This window comes from Hyaloscypha bicolor, assembly GCF_002865645.1.
Source record: "Hyaloscypha bicolor E unplaced genomic scaffold K444scaffold_173, whole genome shotgun sequence".
Taxonomy (NCBI): Eukaryota; Fungi; Ascomycota; class Leotiomycetes; order Helotiales; family Hyaloscyphaceae; genus Hyaloscypha; species Hyaloscypha bicolor.
In genome coordinates this window covers 29,672-50,574 of record NW_020194675.1, presented here as the reverse complement: position 1 = coordinate 50,574, position 20,903 = coordinate 29,672, and the positions used below count along the sequence as shown (strand labels likewise).

The 20,903-nt window shown below is 50.7% G+C and overlaps 8 protein-coding genes across 8 annotated transcripts; 3 read left to right on the top strand and 5 right to left on the bottom strand.

Annotated features, from left to right (window-relative positions):
• Window positions 1-331: 331 nt before the first annotated feature.
• On the bottom strand, window positions 332-1,617 carry K444DRAFT_217839 (uncharacterized protein). The gene has a single exon (XM_024871132.1). It carries the CDS (start codon window positions 1,444-1,446, stop codon window positions 613-615), a length of 834 nt encoding a protein of 277 aa, XP_024729406.1. The 5' UTR covers window positions 1,447-1,617; the 3' UTR covers window positions 332-612.
• Window positions 1,618-4,354: 2,737 nt separating this feature from the next.
• Window positions 4,355-4,757, bottom strand: K444DRAFT_217689 (uncharacterized protein). The gene has a single exon (XM_024871131.1). The coding sequence runs from the start codon at window positions 4,713-4,715 to the stop codon at window positions 4,506-4,508; it is 210 nt and encodes a 69-aa protein (XP_024729405.1). The 5' UTR covers window positions 4,716-4,757; the 3' UTR covers window positions 4,355-4,505.
• A 482-nt stretch (window positions 4,758-5,239) lies between these two features.
• Window positions 5,240-11,069, top strand: K444DRAFT_573017 (kinesin-domain-containing protein). Its single transcript, XM_024877380.1, has 2 exons — window positions 5,240-5,737; window positions 5,796-11,069. The coding sequence occupies exons 1-2, from the start codon at window positions 5,674-5,676 to the stop codon at window positions 10,628-10,630; spliced, it is 4,899 nt and encodes a 1,632-aa protein (XP_024729404.1). The 5' UTR covers window positions 5,240-5,673; the 3' UTR covers window positions 10,631-11,069.
• A 1,156-nt stretch (window positions 11,070-12,225) lies between these two features.
• Window positions 12,226-13,201, top strand: K444DRAFT_636172 (uncharacterized protein; the record flags this gene model as incomplete). The annotated part of the gene is made up of 3 exons (XM_024883963.1): window positions 12,226-12,396; window positions 12,453-12,514; window positions 12,580-13,201. 3 exons carry the CDS (start codon window positions 12,226-12,228, stop codon window positions 13,199-13,201), a joined length of 855 nt encoding a protein of 284 aa, XP_024729403.1.
• A 1,312-nt stretch (window positions 13,202-14,513) lies between these two features.
• K444DRAFT_543328 (MFS general substrate transporter) lies at window positions 14,514-16,086 on the bottom strand (the record flags this gene model as incomplete). The annotated part of the gene is made up of 4 exons (XM_024875958.1): window positions 14,514-14,747; window positions 14,793-15,276; window positions 15,324-15,824; window positions 15,878-16,086. Coding segments are annotated over 4 exons (1,428 nt in total), but the record flags the coding sequence as incomplete, so codon positions are not given.
• Window positions 16,087-16,378: 292 nt separating this feature from the next.
• Window positions 16,379-17,022, top strand: K444DRAFT_217633 (uncharacterized protein). The gene has a single exon (XM_024871130.1). The coding sequence runs from the start codon at window positions 16,534-16,536 to the stop codon at window positions 16,960-16,962; it is 429 nt and encodes a 142-aa protein (XP_024729401.1). The 5' UTR covers window positions 16,379-16,533; the 3' UTR covers window positions 16,963-17,022.
• On the bottom strand, window positions 17,023-17,680 carry K444DRAFT_217632 (uncharacterized protein). Its single transcript, XM_024871129.1, has one exon. The coding sequence runs from the start codon at window positions 17,432-17,434 to the stop codon at window positions 17,084-17,086; it is 351 nt and encodes a 116-aa protein (XP_024729400.1). The 5' UTR covers window positions 17,435-17,680; the 3' UTR covers window positions 17,023-17,083.
• A 1,617-nt stretch (window positions 17,681-19,297) lies between these two features.
• On the bottom strand, window positions 19,298-20,263 carry K444DRAFT_668798 (uncharacterized protein; the record flags this gene model as incomplete). Its single annotated transcript, XM_024887455.1, has 1 exon — window positions 19,298-20,263. The coding sequence occupies exon 1, from the start codon at window positions 20,213-20,215 to the stop codon at window positions 19,298-19,300; it is 918 nt and encodes a 305-aa protein (XP_024729399.1). The 5' UTR covers window positions 20,216-20,263.
• Window positions 20,264-20,903: the final 640 nt, after the last annotated feature.

Sequence of the window (20,903 nt, the reverse complement as noted above, 5' to 3'; positions counted from 1 at the left end):
TTCAGGCTTGCCAACGGAGGCCAGCCATTGGCCAGATAATTTGGTAGCATGTAGATTGCCTTGGAATACTTCCAAATTCCGCAAACTGTCGTGTGAGGCTCAATAGAGCGCGACCGGAGAGGATGCCCTCCTTGCAAGAGCTTCGAAGTGAGGGATTGCGTTGAGGAACGAAGGCGAGAGCGCGAGCTCACTCACAGTTGTAGCAGCCGCGGCCTTGGGGAGCAGCACCGTAAGAATCCATGCTTTTGGTTGAGGGAGTGTTTCTGCAGAGGGGGCGGATGTTAGCTTGAACTCGCAGATGCAAAATGCGAGTGGGAAAGAGGGTGTGGAGGATTTTGTTGGTGAAGGTGAGGTGATGGTGGGGTCAAAAGAGGGACGGTGAAGGTGCCGCGCCGCGCCACGTACTCGTTTTTCTTGGGGTAGAGATCGAAAGAGGCACTGCACAGGCGTACTGCTAAAGAGATCGAATAAGAAGATTGAACCGGCACGAGTCGGCGGTTCTGGGAAGAGGGTTGTTGGTGCGAAGAGGAGGGTGCAGAATCTTGGATCGAAGGGGAAGAAAGTTCTTGATCATAAAAAAGTTCGGCTCTGGGTCTGCTTTGTGTGGCCAAGCTAGCGCGCCGATTGATTTAGCGACCCCATCAGGCCGTCACCGATACCGATCTTGGCTGGGTGGGAGGGGCGGCAGAGGGGGGGTGGGAAGGGGAGCGGTCGAGAGGACCTGGTGGACAGGGGGCTGCGGGCCAGTCCAGTCAACATCGTGGCGCAGTGGGGTATGGACAGCAACGCAACGAGCAAGGACTCTGAAGTGCTGTACGGAGGACGTAGTTCTAGCCTGTTGCCAGCCTGCTTGACGTGCGGGAGCCTGGAGGGCCACTTCAATACTTCACGGTCCGGCAGGGCAGAGACCACCGACCACCAGACGAATCGCAGTGCCTGCACCAGGGGCGGCCAGCTAACGGTGCCGGTGCGAATGACGGGCAGGCTGGCACGCTGGTCAGTGGTCAGCAATATATCTGTACTTCGTACAGTGTCTGCCCACTGAGGAGCCGAGGGGGCACAAAAAGGCAGCGCTCCTACTGGATGCCCCCAGCTGCCACCAACGCCCCGGCCGGCGCAGGCCTCGACATGCTGGATCTGCTGCCTTTGCCACGGGTGTTCCGGGCGGTTCGAGTCGCCAGTCGCGAGGAATAGGAATAGGAACAGGAAAGGTGCCAAATCGAATGGTCGAAGCCCGAGAAGCTCGATGGACGCCGTTTCAGCAGGCCCGAAGGTCCAGGCCAGCGTAACTGCAGGCTGCTGGACATGCCCTTGTGGCCCCCATGGCCTCCCGTGGCCCTTTTCACGCCCCTTTTCAGGCTTGGAGTATATCGGGCCTTTGATAGTTCGTCCTGCACCCGTGAGCCTCCAGCAGCCCTCCAGCAGCCCTCGGATCAGCCCTCCCATCCCGCGTCAACATCAGCCAGCGCACGGCACGCCGGCAGTAGGAGGTGTCACATAGCACCGCATACAAGTCTCAATTTCCATCGCCCTGAGAGTTCGGTATCGACGAGGATCTTGTTTGATACCTGTGGAACTTCATCTTGCAGCGCCGTCAACACAACCGCGGTCTCTCGCAGGCTGAAAGCTCGCCCCTACATCCCGCCAGTGTTGCTTGGGCCCAGATTCAACCATAACACGGCAGTGAAGGACCACTTCAATTTTCGATAGTGAGCTTCAAAGCTGGAGATCAATAAGCAGAACCATGGTGCTGCTTCAGGATCGACCCGGCCTGTGTCGTGGCTTGATCATTGCCTCGCGGTCGGATTCCACGGTTTCGTGGTCGATATCTCGAAATTTTGGACTGGGACTCGATGCGGCTGACCGCAGATGGGCTGTGGGGGTGGACACATTCGATGTTGGGAGCATGACGGTCCGGCAGCCTTCCGCCTCCGGCCAACGCCTGTCACCTCTATGGGAATAGCAGGATAATCTTTCGCTGGGCCATTCACGAGATACTTCCAGATGTACAACTTCCTGTGGTTGACCAACGAGCGTCCATTCGCTGCACTCACCTGCGTGTGGGGCCAGGGACTGGTTGTTCGAACAGGGCCTATCAGATGTGTCGAGGACATATCACGCAGTTACACGGTAATAGATCGTTCCAATTTCCATTAAGGGGATGTCTGGTTATTAGCATATCATGTTTTCTACTAGAAGTAACTGCTAGAATGGCAATGGCGGTCATCGTTGCGCTCATATGATAGCATCGCCTAGCCTCCGCTTCAGGAGATTTCGGCTCACGTGTCCGGGACTTTTCCGGCCGTTTCCCCTCCTCTGTCTGATCTAAGCAAATACGGAACTTCCTTTATCTGATGGCACGCATCTTTCTCCAAGGACCGATATATCTTGTCTTCCAAGGTATTGTGCCTTTGGACATTTGCCCGAGTCCAACTCCTTCTATTTCCCAGTTTGCACTCTTCTTCGATCGTACGGCATCGACGACCGCGAACTCAGAACTTCGATAAATATCTTGCTGTCAAGATTACAAAGTAAGGCATGTCATCGATACCAAGATTCCTGATACCTCTACTATCGAGGCAACTGCCGACTCCGAGTCCGATCGTGCCGGTTAAAGGATCGATATCACCCCTCTTCACCGAACGCTCTTCAACCCTCGTCGAGTGAAGTGTTGGATCCGAAGAATGCATTCTCGATTGTAGCAGTTACGACATGTCATCATTTCAATCAAATATGCTCTCCAACTTCCTCGCCCATCGCTTCTGCTTCCTCGAATCTTAGAGACACTTCTCCTATCCTTCTCCGCAGCAATGACAACACAGCTACCCATCCTCGTTTCACGGCCAGAAAGGCTCGTCCCGCCCCAGCCTGGAGCACCAAACAACGCGGTCCAGCTTCGCCCGCACACTTGATCAAGTTGTACATTGCCTGAAGCAAGGCAGAATTCACGAGGTGGAGCACGCCCTCTACAAAGGAGACTAACCTTTAATCTTACCATTGAAACTGCATCTTGACGCTAATTTGTTGTGCCTGAATTAGTTTCGCATTGGGGCCATGTCCTTGCACCAAACATCTTTCTGCCGAAGACATAAACAGGCTCATTGCACCTGCCGATTTTGCGTTGAAGTCGTTCATCAGTGCCTTCACGAAATAAACGAAACTTCTCGAATCTATTGCAGCTCAGACCAAGATTGAAGCAAAGATCCCGTCCCGGTGATGGCCGAGAGAGAGTGCTTGACTGCGAATAGTCTTTCTTCGAGCAAGCATAACGTGAAAACCTGTGCTAGCAATCGAATGGTGATTTTCGTCGAATTCAAGCGCCCCTCTTATTTTGTTCAGCCCATAGCCTTACTCTTCTCACACCGACGGCAGAGTGTGCCCTCCGGTCAAATTGTGCAAATCAACCCCTCAAGTCGTTCGAAGACGTCCCTTCTCCGAAGATTATTCCCTGCGGAACTACGATTGAGCAACTTCGCAATACAAGTGTGATGATTCAGGACTGGATCGCGTCTTGCAGAACTGTTCGGACGAAGGCCCTCTGCGCTGCCGACTTTTGGCATTGCTACCTTTAGCTATGAACCACCAGACCCCTACAACTCGATGGCTCCAACCATGTTCCGCAGCTATTCGGTCACTGCAGACAACCACTTCCGCCATTTGGAGTACCACACATCCAAGAACAGGAAGACGACAAACAGTTTCCCATCCGCGTCAGTCGCTGATTTTACTGATCCACAAAAACACCGAGTACTCCCTCTAAGATCGATGCAGGGGGAGGCCTCGAATCAACGGTCAATGCTAAGATCATGCTACAATCGGCAGCCGGTTCATCTGATGATCTAGCCCACGGCAGCTAGCCGCAGCTCTCCTCGCTCAATTTAAAATTCCGCAATGGCGCGAAGATGCCCTTCCCCATAAAGATCTTTAGACAAGGGACTCCTCAATGTGTCTCGAACAACACGACTCCGTTCGATTTCGCCAGCTCTCCACAAGGTATCATCAAGCAGATCATTTGGTAAAGACATGTCAGAGCTTCTCTAGTAGATCCGCTCAAGTTGGCGCCCGAGGATTTTGGCTCTTAGTTTATCCACGTTGTGGACTCGGAATGATAACGACTGCTCTTCAATATCAATTAGCCCTGTGTAGTGCCTTCAAACTTCCCGGCTGTCGATTTGTTACAAGGTTGGGTTACCGTGGGCATTAACCCAAGAACGATCAACAAGGGGGGCATTGCCAGACTATAGGAATTGGCAGACAATTTCTTCGAGCATGCTATTAACCATACGGTTTTGTGATGTGGCCAAAGAGCGAGGGATCCTACGCTACTGCCAAGCTTACTCTAGTTTCGCTCTTTCATATCATTGCCTAAAAGTTGCCCTCGTTCTTTTCGTTCACTCCTACCGCAATGGTTTTGTTGCAGATCGCACAAAAATGCCCGAAATCGGACCCAGAACACCAAGGCTTTCCCGATTTCCGGGTTGAGGTGAATTTCACATCTAAATGAATCACCCTCCGGCCATCCTTGATCTTTGTTCCACACTGTGTCTTTGGCTACAATTCGACACCAACCAATGACAGCTTCGTCTCCTCCTTTCTTCTTGTCCACGCTGAGGCTTACGTGAAAGAGATTTCTTTCTCGCACATTGCAGTTCTACAAGTGCAACCTTTCCCTTCTCTTCGTTCTGCCATTCACTGTTAGTGGAAAGGGGTTTCATGTTTCAATCAACCTGATACTAGGATTGCCTCCTCAAATCTCCCTTGTCTCCACATAGACGCTGGTAGATCTTCTCTCTCCTTCCTCTTGCTTGTGATATGCTGCGTGTTTTCTCCCGGATCTAGAGCCGATGGGCCTTCACCTAGGTAACAGAGGCTACCGGTACCCCTTTTAGCTTTTTAAGTTCGAAGTCCTTAGAGATTACTAAATGTCACCCTTTTAAAATATACAAAAACAACAAATACCTCACACGGTTCATGAATATTGTCCCTTGCTTAGAGAGCGATGCTGCCCAGCTCGATGACTGCACAGTATTGCGTAACCACAACTCTGAAAGTGGCTTCAGCCACATCACATCACATGATATTTCCACTCCTCGGCTCACTGATGCACCTCTCCCATCGTTTGATGCAGCCACCCAAATGAGCCACCCCAAATGGCGCCGCCCGGGCTACTGCCGCATGATTACAGGGGTGTGTACTTTGATGAGCAACTCGGAAGAATCTCGAAATGTTGACCTGGACGCGAAGAGCGACGCGACGGAATTTCAACGAAGCAAACAACCCACCGAGCACCCCTCCTTCACGACCACTTTCCACCCCCTATTCCGCTCTACACATACATCTTGCTCACGACGTCAACGAATCTTTGATAGAAAAGTGCGGACAGGGGGAAGTGGAGGGCTCCCGATCAGGTAAATTGGGAGGATCGGTACACTCAGCATTTTTCTTCTCGCCTGGACCGGGCACGTACAACGAACGACACCTGGCACGATCTTTATGACTGAATGAAAGGGGGTGGGGACTCGATGATTCGGCTACGAAATTGCGACCCTGCACACCGCTCGAGTCGATATTTGGATACGGAATACTGGTTTGGGATTGAGAGCCTTGAGGAAGGGGTGTAGCCTGGCCTGGGGATAACTGCTGGTGGGCAGCGTGAATCACATACACGCAAAGATGGCACCGGCAGGTGGAGGGAACATCAAGGTGGTGGTGCGAGTGCGGCCTTTCAATGGCAGAGGTGTGTCTCCTCCCTCCCCATCCCTCCCAGCCTCAAGGCACCTGCTAAATAAGTGCAGAACTTGACCGCGGAGCAAAATGTATCGTGCAGATGAAAGATGCGCAGACGATCTTGGTCCCGCCTCCAGAAGCAGAAGAGCGCATGCGCTCCGGGAAAGGCGGCGCCAAAGATGTAGGACAGAAGGTCTTCGCGTTCGACAAATCGTACTGGTCGTTCGACCGTTCCGACCCTCATTATGCGGGGCAAGACAACCTTCACCATGACCTGGGAAAGCCTTTGCTCGATAATGCATTCCAGGGGTACAATAACTGTATTTTTGCGTACGGGCAAACGGGGTCCGGAAAATCGTACTCGATGATGGGGTATGGATCCGAAGCGGGTGTCATCCCTAAGATTTGCCAGGATATGTTCGAAAGGATTACGGCGCTGCAGGAGGATAAGCATTTGCGGTGTACGGTCGAAGTCTCGTATCTGGAAATTTACAACGAGCGAGTTAGGGATCTGCTGAATCCGAGCACGAAAGGGAATCTCAAAGTGCGCGAACATCCTTCGACAGGGCCGTATGTCGAGGATCTGGCCAAATTGGTGGTGAGCAGCTTCAATGAGATTGAGCACCTGATGGATGAGGGGAATAAGGCCAGGACGGTGGCGGCCACGAATATGAATGAGACGAGTTCGAGGAGTCATGCGGTGTTTACTCTTACCCTTACCCAGAAAAGACATGATGTCGAAACCAACATGGCGATGGAGAAGGTGGCCAAGATTTCACTTGTGGATCTTGCGGGCTCGGAAAGAGCGACGAGCACGGGTGCCACTGGGGCCAGGTTGAAGGAAGGCGCGGAGATTAATCGCTCGCTGTCGACGCTGGGGAGAGTCATTGCTGCGTTGGCGGATCTGTCGGATGGGAAGAAGAAGAAGACTGGGAAAGGGGCAGGTCAGGTGCCGTATCGAGACAGTGTGTTGACTTGGCTGCTGAAGGACTCGTTGGGTGGAAACAGCATGACGGCTATGATTGCTGCTATCAGCCCGGCGGATATCAATTTTGACGAGACCCTTAGTACACTGCGATATGCGGACAGTGCGAAGAGGATCAAGAATCATGCTGTGGTTAACGAGGATGCGAACGCTCGGATGATCAGGGAGCTGAAGGAAGAGCTGGCGTCTCTGAGGAGTAAGCTCAGTGGAGGTGGTGGTACTACTGAAGAGGTGTATGCTGAAGGCACACCACTGTCCCAACAGATGGTCAGTATTGTGCAGCCGGACGGCACGATCAAGAAAGTTTCAAAGGCAGAAATTGCAGAGCAACTTAGCCAGAGCGAAAAGCTGTACACGGACCTCAACCAAACCTGGGAGCAGAAATTGGCCAAGACGGAAGAGATTCACAAGGAGCGAGAAGCAGCTTTGGAGGAACTCGGAATCAGCATTGAGAAGGGATTCGTGGGCTTGCATACGCCGAAGAAGATGCCGCATTTGGTGAACTTATCAGATGACCCTTTACTGGCTGAATGTTTGGTCTACAACCTCAAGCCAGGGACAACGACTGTTGGCAACGTCGACGGTGACCACGCTCACATGGCAGAGATCCGACTAAACGGTAGCAGAATCCTTCACGAGCACTGCACATTCGAAAACGTCGACAACATCGTCACTCTTGTGCCGAAAGAAGGTGCAGCAGTAATGGTCAACGGAAAGCGAATTATGGAACCAAAACGCTTACGAAGTGGCTATCGAGTAATCCTCGGAGACTTCCACATCTTCCGCTTCAACCACCCCATGGAAGCGCGAGCAGAACGAGCCGAGCAAAGTTCCCTCCGACACTCCATCATCGCCAGCCAAATGGGAGATTTCGAAAAAGTCTCACCCTCGCCGAGTCCCCGACCCGGCCACGAGCGAACATTCAGCAAAGCAGTATCAGAAGCAGAATGGGAAGGCAGCCGCCCCGAATCACCGATGCCATTCCAGCGAGGCAGGGACTCCGACTGGTCGTTCGCGCGACGAGAAGCAGCTGGCGCTATACTCGGCACAGACCAGAAGATCGCCGGCCTTACAGATGAGGAGCTCAATATCCTGTTCGAGGATGTGCAACGAGCAAGAGCAGAGCGAGCGGGCCAGAATGTCGATGATGATTTGGATTCAAATACGAGTTATCCCGTTCGAGAGAAGTATATGTCGAATGGGACCTTGGATAACTTTTCGTTGGATACGGCGCTAACGATGCCAAGTACGCCGAAGCAGGGCGAGGTGGAGGACAAGATGAGGGAGGTGAGGGAGGAGATGCAAGTTCAGCTTGACAAGCAGAAGGAGGAGTATCAGGATCAACTCAAGTCTGCTGAAGCCGCCAATGTTGAGGTCGAGGAGATCAAGAAGGAGAAGGCGAGGATGGAGGAGAGCTTGAGGGAGGTCAAGGCGGAGATGATGAGGCAACTGGATGCGCAGAGAAAAGAATTTGAGGAAAAACTGCAGCAGATGGCGCCGAGGACGGGCTCTTCTGATGGTCCAATACCGCTTACCGAGCAGGAGATTGCTATTGCATCGAAAGTCGTCGAGCACTGGCGAGGTCGAAATTATGTCAGGATGGCAGAAGCTATCTTGCAATACGCTGCACCCCTGAAAGAAGCCCAGGTCATGAGCCAAGAGATGGATGAGAGCGTCGTCTTCCAATTTGCCATCGTCGATATTGGGCATGATATATGCTCATCATACGATATGGTCTTGAATGGCATCTCAGGCGAAGGCGACGATCTCTTCCTCGAGGATGCCAAGAAACCCTGTGTCGGCGTTCGAGTTATCGATTACCGGAACAGTGTTGTCCATCTGTGGAGCTTGGAGAAGCTACAAGATCGTGTCAGGCTTATGAGGCAGATGCATCAGTACATGGATCGTCCGGAATACTTGCAGCATTTCCGCCTCGACAATCCTTTTATGGAGACTTGCATGCCGCAGTATACTCATGTCGGCGACGTTGATGTGCCCTTGGCCGCTGTTTTCGAAAGCAGAGTCCAAGACTTCAGCTTTGATGCCTTGTCACCGTATACATCCCACGCTATTGGTATGATCAAACTGTCTTTGGAGCCTTCATCGGCAAGAGCGCCTTCGAGTACACTGAAATTCAACGTCGTCGTGCACGAGTTGGTTGGCTTTGCCGAGCGAGAGGGAACTGAAGTCCACGCTCAGCTCTTCATTCCAGGCATCTCAGAAGAAGGCGGGATCACGACAACGCAGATGATCAAAGACTTCGATGAGGGACCGATTCGATTTGAGAGTGTTCACAGCATGAGTGTTCCAATGTTCGGGCCTACCGATGTCTCACTTCGAGTTGCCATCTTCGCCAAAGTCTCCTCGATGCACCTAGACAAGCTGCTCAGCTGGGACGATATGCGAGACAGCATGCCTCGACCTCAAAAGCGCAAGAATGCGCGGATCTCGGAATCTCAGTTCTATATGGAAGAGAAGCATGATGTCTTTGCAAGGGTACAGATTCTCGAGCTCGCTGAGAACGGAGACTATCTTCCTGTAGAAGTCATCCAGACCACCGATTTGGACAAGGGATCATACCAGCTTCATCAAGGTCTGCAACGTCGAATCGTTGTCGACATGACTCACAGCTCCGGTGAAGCTCTTCCCTGGCAAGACGTCTCCGGTCTTCGAGTAGGGCGAATTCAACTCGTTGACCACGTTGGTAAGACCCCTGATCTCGGGTCCCCAACCCCTGAGATCGCCATGAAGCTGGTCTCTAAGCCCGCCGTGAAGCAGAACGCCAACGGCACAACAAACATAACCGTGGTCGGGCAATGGGACTCTTCAGCGCACGCCTCCCTCCTCCTCGACCGTGTCACAGCCGACAAGTACAAGATACAGATGTCACTCCTCTGGGATGTCAGCTCGCCTAAACTTGCCTCGCCAGTAACCTTCTCTATCCACCTCTTCTCCCAGATCCTGTCTCGCTCGTACGTCCGCTCTACATCGATGTTTGCTTCGCTGTGGCAGAGCCTAAGAATCGTGCACTCTACGAGCGGAGTATTCTCGATCTCAGTGAGACCGACGCCTGTGAAAAGAGCAGGTGATCTGTGGCGAATGAACACGCAGAATGACTATGTGAAAGGCGAGGAGGGTCTTACAAATTGGAGTCCGCGGGGTGTAAGCCTAATTCGAGATCATATTGCTGCGAAGCGGCGGAAACATCGACTCGCGGAGATTGAAGCAGCTCAACCTCTCCTAAACAGAATCCAATTCCCTATACCTTCCGGAGCTTCCGCTCCAGTTAGGAACGGAACTTCTACCCCCCCAGAAGAAGAAACCTCCGAAAAAACGATTCCAGACCGCGATAAGCAATTGCTGGAGAAGTATTTACAGTTGTGGACCCTCCTCCCTGACCCCATAAACCGCATCCTCACGCCCTCAAACACGGAACCCCCCTCCGTTGCACCATCCACCTCCGCCCCCATCCCCTCTCGACCCTCGCTCCTCGCGTCCCTCTCGCTCATCCCAAAGAACCCCACTATCCTCAAAGGCGGATATCTATTAACGCCATCTGTGGATTCAACACGATGGGTGAGGCGGTTCGTGGAGTTGCGACGGCCGTATCTGTATGTGCATTCTGTGCCTGATGGGGAAGAAGTTGGCGTTGTTAGTCTGCGGAACTCGCGAGTCGACTCCCGGCCGGAGATCGCACGACTTCTGCAAAGAAGTGCGAATGGGACACCACCAAGCGGTGGGGGACAAAGGGGCAGGGCAGGGGAACGGGATGAGGAGACGGTCTTTGCTGTTTATGGAACGGATAACACGTGGCTTTTTAAGGCGAGGAGTGAGAGGGAGAAGGTGGAGTGGATTTGGAGGGTTGATCAGAGTTATTTTGGGAGTGCGAGTGGGTCGGGGAGTGAGTCGCCGCAATGAGGAAGCCGGAAACGAGGAAGACGAGCAACGCGAGTGCGGTGAGAAGGTGGTGGAAATGGGGAAAAGAACAAGGAAGAGATAGCATGGATGGTGTTTGGGATCTTGAATAATGGTGCTGTATGAGTATGATACCCATGTGCACATATCTATCTATATACCGTTGGATTTCTTTTGTTTTATTAGATGGGATCCAGGACTTGATTGATCGGTTCGGGTACGCAGCTTGGATTGATAGCTAGCTAGCGAAGTGTTGAATGGATATATTCATCTTACTGCTTTTGTTTTTGTTGATCTTTTGTGTGGGTGATTAGTTGGCAATTGCAGGGGTTTCCATTGGAGATTATAAATAACCTCACCGCGCAACAGGGTAGCAAATTATCACTCCGAGTAGGTTGAGCGCAAGGCTGCCGAGTGGGATTCAAATATTATCAGCTCTCGCCCACAAATCATGCTGATGCTGTCTTGGACAGTCGATATATTGTTCTCGTTTCACATTAGCTGCTTTAGGCTCGCCCTCGCCATGGCCGATAAGCTATAACTAGAGGAGGATTTGCGCACCTTTTGTGAACGCCTTAAGTCGACAAGGGTGGGACTAAATATTGCGGCATGCCTGACTCGGTGAGTCGTGTTTTCTCAGCAGCAAATGTTACAGGAATAGGCTCGGTCTTACGCCTAGACTATCATCCTAAAGTCAAAGTTGCCGAAATCTTGCTTATCGATCCTGGGCCCATTTAGAGAGAGCTGCAAGAGCAACTGGACAATTCCTTTGCGAAATGGTGGGGATCTCGGAAGACATATAGAGAATTTTGCAAACGGAGGCTATAGGGCTGACCCTGATTCATTCCGTACCTTCTCGAGATTGGGCTCACTATACTTCGTAGCCAGAGGAACGGGATTTAGAATTGTGCTGGAGCCAGGGCGTTCTGTGATATGAAGCGGGCATTTTTTGTTCCAGAGAACATGGATGAAAGAGACTTGATATCGGTCTTATCAAGGGTCAAATGCCGTTTACTCTGCGCTCGGCAGTTTCGGCAGAGGGTTTATTCTTTGTGGGATTACGATGAACAGAAGCTGTAGGTATGCTTTCTGTTAACAACGGCTAAGCTACTTCTTCTCTAACTTTAGTACTGTGGGTTTGAACAAATCCTAAATGAAATGAACTAGAATTTCAAATACAAGTGAGTGGTGAGAGCTGCTGGAATTTATTCCTGCTCAAGTCAATGTAGATGAGGTTTTAGATGCAGATTGTCTAAAAGGGTACACTTACTAGCTCGGGAGAAAGATAATTGCCTGGGCTTGTATCTAATTATAATACTTTTATGTTTGCTCCTGTAATAGCTAAGAACACTGTTGAGTGTCGTTGATAGCAGAAGGTATGGACTAAAGGAAGTATCCATCCGTCTCTGGATTGTTTCTCTCTGCCGAAAACAAAACATGTCGGGGCGGAAACGGCTTTTCGGCACCGCAGATATCACGCAATGCCGTCTATAAATATGGGCACATGCCCTGCAATTTTTAAATGCAAATCCCTCTCCGGATAACCTCGTCTTCACCACAATCTTAGAAAATCCACGTCTAGGCGATTTCGATACATGATGGCTCTCACCGACATCCCCAATGTACTAGCAAAGATCGAGGCACGAGAGAAAGATGTACCCTGGTACGATCCAGAAATTGGAAAGAAGCTGGGAGAATCAGCACGAGAGTTACTGGAGAACTATAGCAAGGTTCCAGCCGCCGAGGTCGAGGATCATGTGTACAAGATTGTGAGATTCGTTAAGCGAAATCACCTTCAAAAATGTGCCAGCTAACGTGGTGATAGAGAGACGAAGCCTGGAAAGCCTTTCCCTACCCTTGTATTGGCGGCTTTCGATTTCTCGACTTGTACGTCTAAAGCCATTATAAAATACCACTTTGCAACTTCCAGACCTCAAATTAACATTACGCAGAGCCATCTCCCTCTCCCGCTCCTACCCCACCATCCTCCAGCGCCTCAAGACCGGAAACGAGAACTTCCTCGACCTAGGCTGTTGTTTCGGTCAAGAAATCCGGCGTCTAGTTTACGACGGCGCGCCCTCCTCTCATCTCTACGGCGCCGACCTGCGCCCAGAGTTCTTCGCCCTAGGCTACAAACTCTTCCGTGACTCTTCCACCCTACAATCCACCTTCATCGCAGCAGACGTCTTCGACCCCTCGTCTCCATTAAAGGATCTAGAAGGCAGGATTGATATCTTGTACGCTGGGAGTTTTCTGCATCTGTTTGATTATGAGCAGCAAGTGAAGGTTTGTAAAAGAATTATAGAGACTTTGAGGGCGAGGAAGGGGAGTGTGGTGCTTGGGAGACAGGTGGGGAATGTGATTGCTGGGGAGAAGGTGCATAGGACGAATGAAGCGCAGAGTATGTTTCGACATAATGAGGAGAGTTTTAGGAAGATGTGGGTGGAGATTGGGGAGGCGACAGGGTCGAAGTGGAGGGTTGAGGTTGAGATGTTTGAAGTTGAGCGGAGATCCATAAATGAGACTCATGGGCCAGATGGGAGAGCTATTAAGTTTTCTGTTTGGAGAGAATGAAGACTCACTCGAGGTAATCACAGACTCTCAAAGAAGGACATCAACAAGCCATCAATCTCGTTCATAATCCCCACATTGAACTCACCGCTGTTACCCATTATTACCAAATTATAGCTATTTTTTGCAATTCTCCTCAGAATCAACCTCAATCTAGCAACGCCACACCCCATTTAAAGCCCGAGAAATGTTCCAAGCTCCCTTCCAATCCCTCCAATGTCTGCCTAGTAGCGTACCGTGAAATCCACACTTCGATGGATAAATAAAGGCATTCTACTCCCAAAAGTTCCCAAAAATCCGCGCCTACCTGCCACGTTTCATCCTCTTCCATACAAACACGCCTGACTTCTCGATCTAGAGAATCCGGCTTTTCCCTATATACTAGCCCCAGGGAGCGGCAGGACAACATGTGAACGAAACCAACGCCATGAAACGCACCTCAGACCCACCCCCTGCCTCCTCTCGAAACTCTATACATTGGGTCCCTTGAATCAACACTCCCTGTCTCCGACCCGTCCAATCTCGCACCTGACATCCTCACGTCCTCATTCAAAATGAGCGACGTACTCGATCTCTGGGGAGGAGCAGGGAAAGAACTGAGTGGTGGATTGCTGCTGAAAGGCGTGGTTTCCCTTCGTGAAGGCGTTCTGTGGAGCATCGGTTCATGTGTATGTGGATGCAGAGTTTCGGCGCTGCTGAAGTTGCTGCTCATGATTCCGTATCTGATGGTTGTTGCATCTCCGCTTGAGAGCCCTCTTCGTGATGGAGCTCGTGATGGGGGCCTGCTGGAAGACGGTCGTGAATTGGCATACGTGTTTGCGAGCAGTGTTTCGGTGCTGCTGAAGCGGCTGATCCCGGCGTCCCGTCCGACATAATACCCCTCCAAGTTGCATGGGTTTTCGTCGACTGCCGGACCGTTCGGATCACGATAAGAACTCTCCTCAATGCATCGATACGGGTTCAGATCCAGGGTTTCAGGTCGATGTCCAGCATCAACAGGATGAGGTTGTACTACAACCACTCTCTCATCCAAACACTTGATACAGACCTCGTACACAACGTTCGCGTTTCTGTGTTGATACCTGTCGTCCGGCCACGCTATCTCGGGCTCCCAACTCCACCTCGGAAAGAAAGAATCCACACTTCCCGCCGTTGCAGAACTCCACAGACTGGTTTGACTGGGTTTGTTGCTGATGATGCGGCGATGCGATTCAGTGCTTAGACGATCAGAATACTCTCCTCCAGTTCGAGGGCGGTCCTCATCAACTATTTTTGTGCCCGTAAATGAAGGTGGTTGATACTTCGTTCCTTGCCTTTCGATTTTCATGAAAGGGACAAACAGTAGTCCGACGACGGCGAACATGAGCGAGCAGAGATATGCGCGTTCAAATGGCAGGTTCACGTCTTCTCTCCCTTTCGGCGTTTGTGCGACGCTTCCATAGACTGCGGCCGAGATGGCCAGGCCAATTGATATAGAAACGCGCATTACCGTCTGGAGAACGCCAGCAGCGAGGGATGATTGCGTAGGCATTTGTTTTGAGATATAGAGCTAAGATCGTCAGTTGATGGGAATTGTATGCGAAGGGAGACATACGTTCGATACGATGAACTGGAAATCTGCCCCGATGACGGTGATGCACAGCGATGGAAATAAAATCATCCAGTAACTCGTGTCCTGCCTCACGAAGATCTGAAGAGCTGCTCCAACTAAATAAGCCATGGCGCCAATTCCCATGATTATCTTTCCAGGTATTTTCGATACCAGTGCTTGGCCAATATAACTCCAAATGAAACCAACGAAGGCCTGTGGGAGTAGTTGCACAGCAATATGAAGAGGAGACAAGTGTTGTACATCTTGCATGTACAGCGAGATCCAAAATAGATTGGTAATGAACGACATGTATCCGAAGAAGACACACAACACGCAAAGAGTGTATGTTTTATTCTTCCACACCACTGGATTCAGAAGTGGAAATGGATAGTAATTCTCCCAGGTCGCGAAGCCGACCAGGCAGATGAAACCAAACAAGAACATCATAACAACTTGGAGGGATTGCCAGCCGAGTTCTGGGGCTTCTCTGGGACGATGTTAGTGCAGGAACAAGGAAAAAGAAGAGATACGAACGTCAGTGCCGCCGATACGAGAGCAAAACCAAGGATGGTGAGGACTGTTCCTAGATAATCGAATTGCTTTGCCTCTGAACACAGCGAGCCAGCTCTCGGGGTTGGAGGCATTGTCCAGAACGAAGACACAGTTATGATCGCGAAGAAAATGGCGACGACGATGAACGAAGCTCTCCAGGAGAAGTATTTGGTGACAATCCCCGACGAGACACTTCCTAATATGAAGCCGATAGGATTTCCGCAGCCAAGGGCTCCCGTTGCCTTGTTCCGTCTTTGACCTTCTGGGTATGTAGCGAACAAGGTTCCAACGGCTGGGGGTGAGATGACTGCCGTGCCAAGACCGAGAAAGCCGCAGAGTACATTCAAACCGATTGGACTAGAAACAAAAGCCGTTGCGAGGGATGTAACACTGAGGAATGCCATGCCAGCGAGAAGTTGGAGTTTGCGGCCAATAAGGTCGGCGGTCTTGCCGAAGAATAGCATGAAAGAGCCACTCGCAAGACTGCAGCATGTCAGTAATTCGAATTGAATTGAAGTCACGGCTTTGAACCATACCCAATGGCTGCAGATATCCAGGTGACCTGGGCTGGAGTCATGATCAAGTCCCTTGCAATCGTAGCGGTGTTGATAACGACGACGCCTTGAAGGAATGTTGTGGAAGCTGTGGCCATCATAACCATAAACACAAAGAGACATTCCTCAAATAGATTTCGGAAGTGTTCGGGTCGAGCGTCGGGATCAGAAGTAATGAGAGAACGAGCCATTTCCACCTCGATGTCGAAAGCTTTGTGGTTAGAACGGACACTTGTGCTGCGTGAAGAGGAAGAGAGGGAGAATGAATATTTTCTCAACACTGTGCAAGGCATCACCCAGTATGGACGAGCCTTAGGAGCGCCTGCCATTCAGCCTAGAGGAATGGTGCACCGCTCCTGCTTGTCTATGCTGTGAGCTCGGGAGAGCGTGCAAGAGTGTGAACTGGCGATCCTATATGTTGACATTCCCTTGAACCCACGAGGAAAAATTACTCGAATGATTCACTACACCATATCTGCAGAAAATGGTCCACTCACGGAGTGGGAGTTGGAGGACTCAGCCATCAGAGGAGTGACGAAACTCGTGACTGCCTCCTTGGACAGGACGGCACTTGTCCATCAGCGGATCGGCACATCAAACGTATCAGCTTCTTGATCAATGTACAATTCTACTTGGCGATGTTGGCCTTGATTCGACTCGAAGACCAATTTCGAGGCTTGATTTCGGGCTTGATTTCGGGCTTGATTTCGGGCTTGATTTCGGGCTTGATTTCGAGGCTTGATTTCGAGGCTTGTTCTCGGGCAAATAGATCAATCGCCAAGACCGCGATCATCGTCCGAGACTTGTTCCAGGGCCCGTCACATTTGTTACTGGCCCTGAAATCTAGAAGCTCCCTGCGAATCTCCAAGTCGACAACTCCATTGTCCTTCTTGCGTGCATGGCATGCGACCGTCCATGGTCTCCGGACGCATCTTGACCCGAGAGATGGTCGTCCTCGTCCACCAGCGAGCTGCGTCAAGAATTGGCAGACAAGTTGCGCATCGAAGAAGGCTTTTACGAGCAGCCGAGTTGATCGAAGTAGCGAGCAGACGTTGTTCGCCTCTTGAGCGCTGGATATCGACAAAGTTGTCGTTGAAAGAAGGACGAAGGTTGAGAGCCCAGAGCGGTTTACGAGTAGGGTTGGCAGATGACTCGGTGAAACCCCGCTTCCCTTGACGCGATGTAAGGTTACGTGTCTCGCCAAGCTCTGTAAACACAGAATGACAACTCAAATTTTGCTCCAACCGAGAGCTGCACTGCCGCCAGCAGTAAGTTGATGAAGCTTAGAGTGTCCGGAACCTTGCTGACAAGAGTTTGTTGTTTGTAGTGCCCCCCATTCGAAGAGATGACCCTCCTCTTGCCGATGCAAGTTCGTGGTGCCACGAAAACCCAAGCAACCATCAAACACAACTCGAGCCTGGAGAATCCGAAGAAACGTGGCGGAGGCATTGACATTTTCCTTAGAGATCCGGGAGTCTTGAAGCACAGGAGGAAGCAGCGAGGACAATTCACCTGAATCATCAATACTGCGGAGGGCATTCAATAACGCGGGCATCGTCCATCGGTACAGGTACCACCTGCAATCATTTCTGCCATCGAATCAACTACTATGTCTGTTCCGGAAGCACCATAATCCCCTTCGAAACCTCCATCACAACTCGCTCCCTATCCCGCAATCGCTCCTCAAGCCTCCATGGAATACCACCAAGTTGTGCCTCCTTCGCAGCAGCTATATCGACACAGCGTGTCCTCTTGGCTTCACCATCACGGCCAACCCGTATTGATAATAATTTTCAGTTCAGACTGGGCCTATCGCCAGCGACTGGCAACCAACAAGCACAAAATTCCACGCCTCCGTCACCACCCCCGAACACTCCTGGACAACCCTGACTTCCTCCTGGAAACGAGAACCAGCCATGCCTCAGTTATTTCTTTCCTCTCATAGCCCCAAAACCAATGCCTGCTCCAAGTCAGAATGATATCCCGATAGCCGCGTAGGTCGAGCAGGACAAGGAGGCAACGCAAACCGAAAATGTCCCCGTTGTACTTTCGAACGCTTCTGCTGAAAGAGATCTTGGATATTGCTGTAACCGATGTCCTTTGGTGGTTGTTGTTCTGGTCAAAGTATCACTTACCTTGGTGCTCAATATATGTAATGTCATTCTATCACCGAAGGCATCCCTCAAGTGTCCTTTTCAAGTGGAGTCATTATTTCTCCTCTATGGTAAATTCTCATCCCAGATATATGACTTGTCTATTAAGTTGAAGATGCTCTTTCATCCACTCCTCTAACGTATCCCGTGTCCTGAATTGGTACGAATCTCGACGCTGGCTCTACCTAGTGGATAGACCTCAGCCACCTCTCTGAGATATGTTATACCGATTCGCTCCCATAAATCACCTCGCTTCGCGACAAGTAATAACGGATTCTCAATCTCGAGGGACCATTCTTTGAACCGGAACCCACCTAAGAGGATACCAGTGCACAAGTATGTATCATCGTATTTCTCCATTGGTTCCAGTTCTGCGCTGTTCTGGGAAATTGGAATTTGTGCATGGAACTTATAACTATTTCCTTCTGGACCAATGCGCCCGTTTGAAAGGGGTGGATGTTTCTTCTGCAGGACAATGAAGCGCGACTTGGGTAGTCCAAGCTTCGAGCCGGAGATATTTTGTCTCGGAAAGATGGTGTTGACCCTTCATGGTGGCATGCTCAAGTTCTAGCCACAGCATATGCGGCCCATCAGTAATCCTGATAGCAATCTTAAGCTCAGGTGGGGGCAAGTATTCCTTGCGAGTAATGTGCTCATTCTTGTATAAAACTGGGTGCTCCCATCCCGTCCAAGACCAACTGGGGAAGGTCTCTCGCCTGGGAAGACTGGTCTGATGGGAAAATGTTGCAGTGTCGGAAAATTCCCAGGACAAGCCCATGTTGAAGCTCTCCAGTACAGAACGCTCATGTGGAATTATGGGAATGCCCCAAAAATGTCTAACAGGGGAAGTAAGATTCTCGTAAGCATGCAAAACCCCAGAAAAAGCATTCAAGATATCCATGGAGAAGGTAAGCTGACGACGACTGTACTGTCTGATCAGAATATAAATCATACTATTGGAATAATGGTCGCTGAAGGTAGGAGGCGCATGTCGTACCATCGAATTTAGATTTCGATTTGCGCCCTGAAGAGTTAATGTTTGAGTAGGCTCGATGCCCTCGCAGTTCCATCCGGATGCGCAGCTGTAAATCGTTTGCTCTGTAGTGAAAAATATTCGGCGCAGAGAGAACAGGCTTTCTTGAAAGGTCCAGGCGCGAGAGTTCCAGGCCGAGGAGTCCACAGGTTCCCAAGGATCGTGTGTGAAGTTTGCCACAGAGACTCCGTTAACCGTGGCACAGGCTTGTCGGGTCTATCGCACAGAGCTCACACCAGGAAGTCCAAAGTCGGGCTCTTCACCGGCTGCTGCGATGATCGTGGCTCGCGCTCTTCGGTAGACAAGATCCATATGTCTGATTTGATCTCCGACATGATTTTGATTGTCTTGCTTGATGCAATACATGTCGACCCACAAATACTGAAAGCCAAGTTTTAAAGTGACGGTAATGGCATCCTCGATGGTCTGAGGCAGAGACGACAATTTCTCTCCAGTATGTACAGCCCTCGCCTTCTGATTTCCCCACACGTAGCTCAGTGCAAGATACCAACAGTGGTCTGGCGCAGCAACTACCCGACAAGTTATGCAGTCAATGAGCAACAGATTCGGAATCGATTTGGGTGGCTCTTGGCCCCCAGCGTGCTGCATGCACGAATGGCTCTCTTGACAGGTTTCAATTCTCTTCCTAAGAACATCGAAGGATTCTATCAGCCGTGGAATCAACCGAATTGGGCAACTTCTACCCACTTCGCTATGATGCCAGTCTGACATCGTGCAACCAATGAGTGAGTGTGGGGGAGAAGTTGAGGGCCGCGAATGATCCAACCAAGATTCTTCTGATGGAGATGTATCAAAGACCAGTCGAAAAATCCGCTCCTCCCTTCCGAGTTCGAACCACCTAGAATGCTCGCGCTTCAACCATCTCGGCTCGAGTTGGGCATCAAGCTCTGGAGGGTCGTACACAACCGTACGATAAACGCTGCATTTCTCGATGAAGTTGCAAAATTGGCAATCTTTCGTCTGCTTCCAAGCCCATCTCACAGAAGTACCACTCTTCCGGGAAATGAATCTGTCTTCCATCTCGAAGTTGCCTGCAAAGATACCACGCAAATCTAAGTCCGAGCAGTTCTCGCAAATCGTTTCTCCGGGGGTGGACATGAGGATCGAGGACATTTTCAAGGCCAACCACCAGGTCCCCGACTTCTGGACAGTGTATTTGGGGAAGATTTCGACGACTCTGATAAGCTAGGCACTGGATTATAGGCTTTAGCCCAATCGTTGAGAATAGGTTGTGATCTCAAGACAGCCCTCGAAGTGTCGATCACTTCTAACACCCTGCAGATTCTCGTTTGACTAAGTGACTGGTGACTGATTGAGATACTGTGGGAAAATATCAATACTGCCTTGCGATAGGGAAGGGCTGACAATAAGAGACCAGAGAAAGTTGTTCCTTTCTCTCAGCCCGGTCGAACAAAATCCCAAACGCAGGCTAGTTCGCGCCATGAACGAGGCGGAGCAGCTACAAACATGGAGTTGCTTTTTCATGCAGCACAACCCTCCCCTCTCATCTCCCAAAAACAACACCTCCATTTCCCTTACCAAAGCCTCTTACTATCAGGAGAGGCTTGATCGATCATGGAGGCCCCGGGAGCTGGTCAACCACGTGAGCAAACCGCCGTTGTACTCTGCGCTCCTGCTAACTTTTGATGAAAGCTACCACAGCCTCGCCTGTGACATGCAGACAGAACTATGGACCTTGATCACCTTGGTTGCTAGCATTATGTTATGTCTCAGCCTTGTAGTAGAGTTTGTGGTGTGAAGGGCGCACTCAGAATCTACCTTAGCAGCTCACCCATTTTTT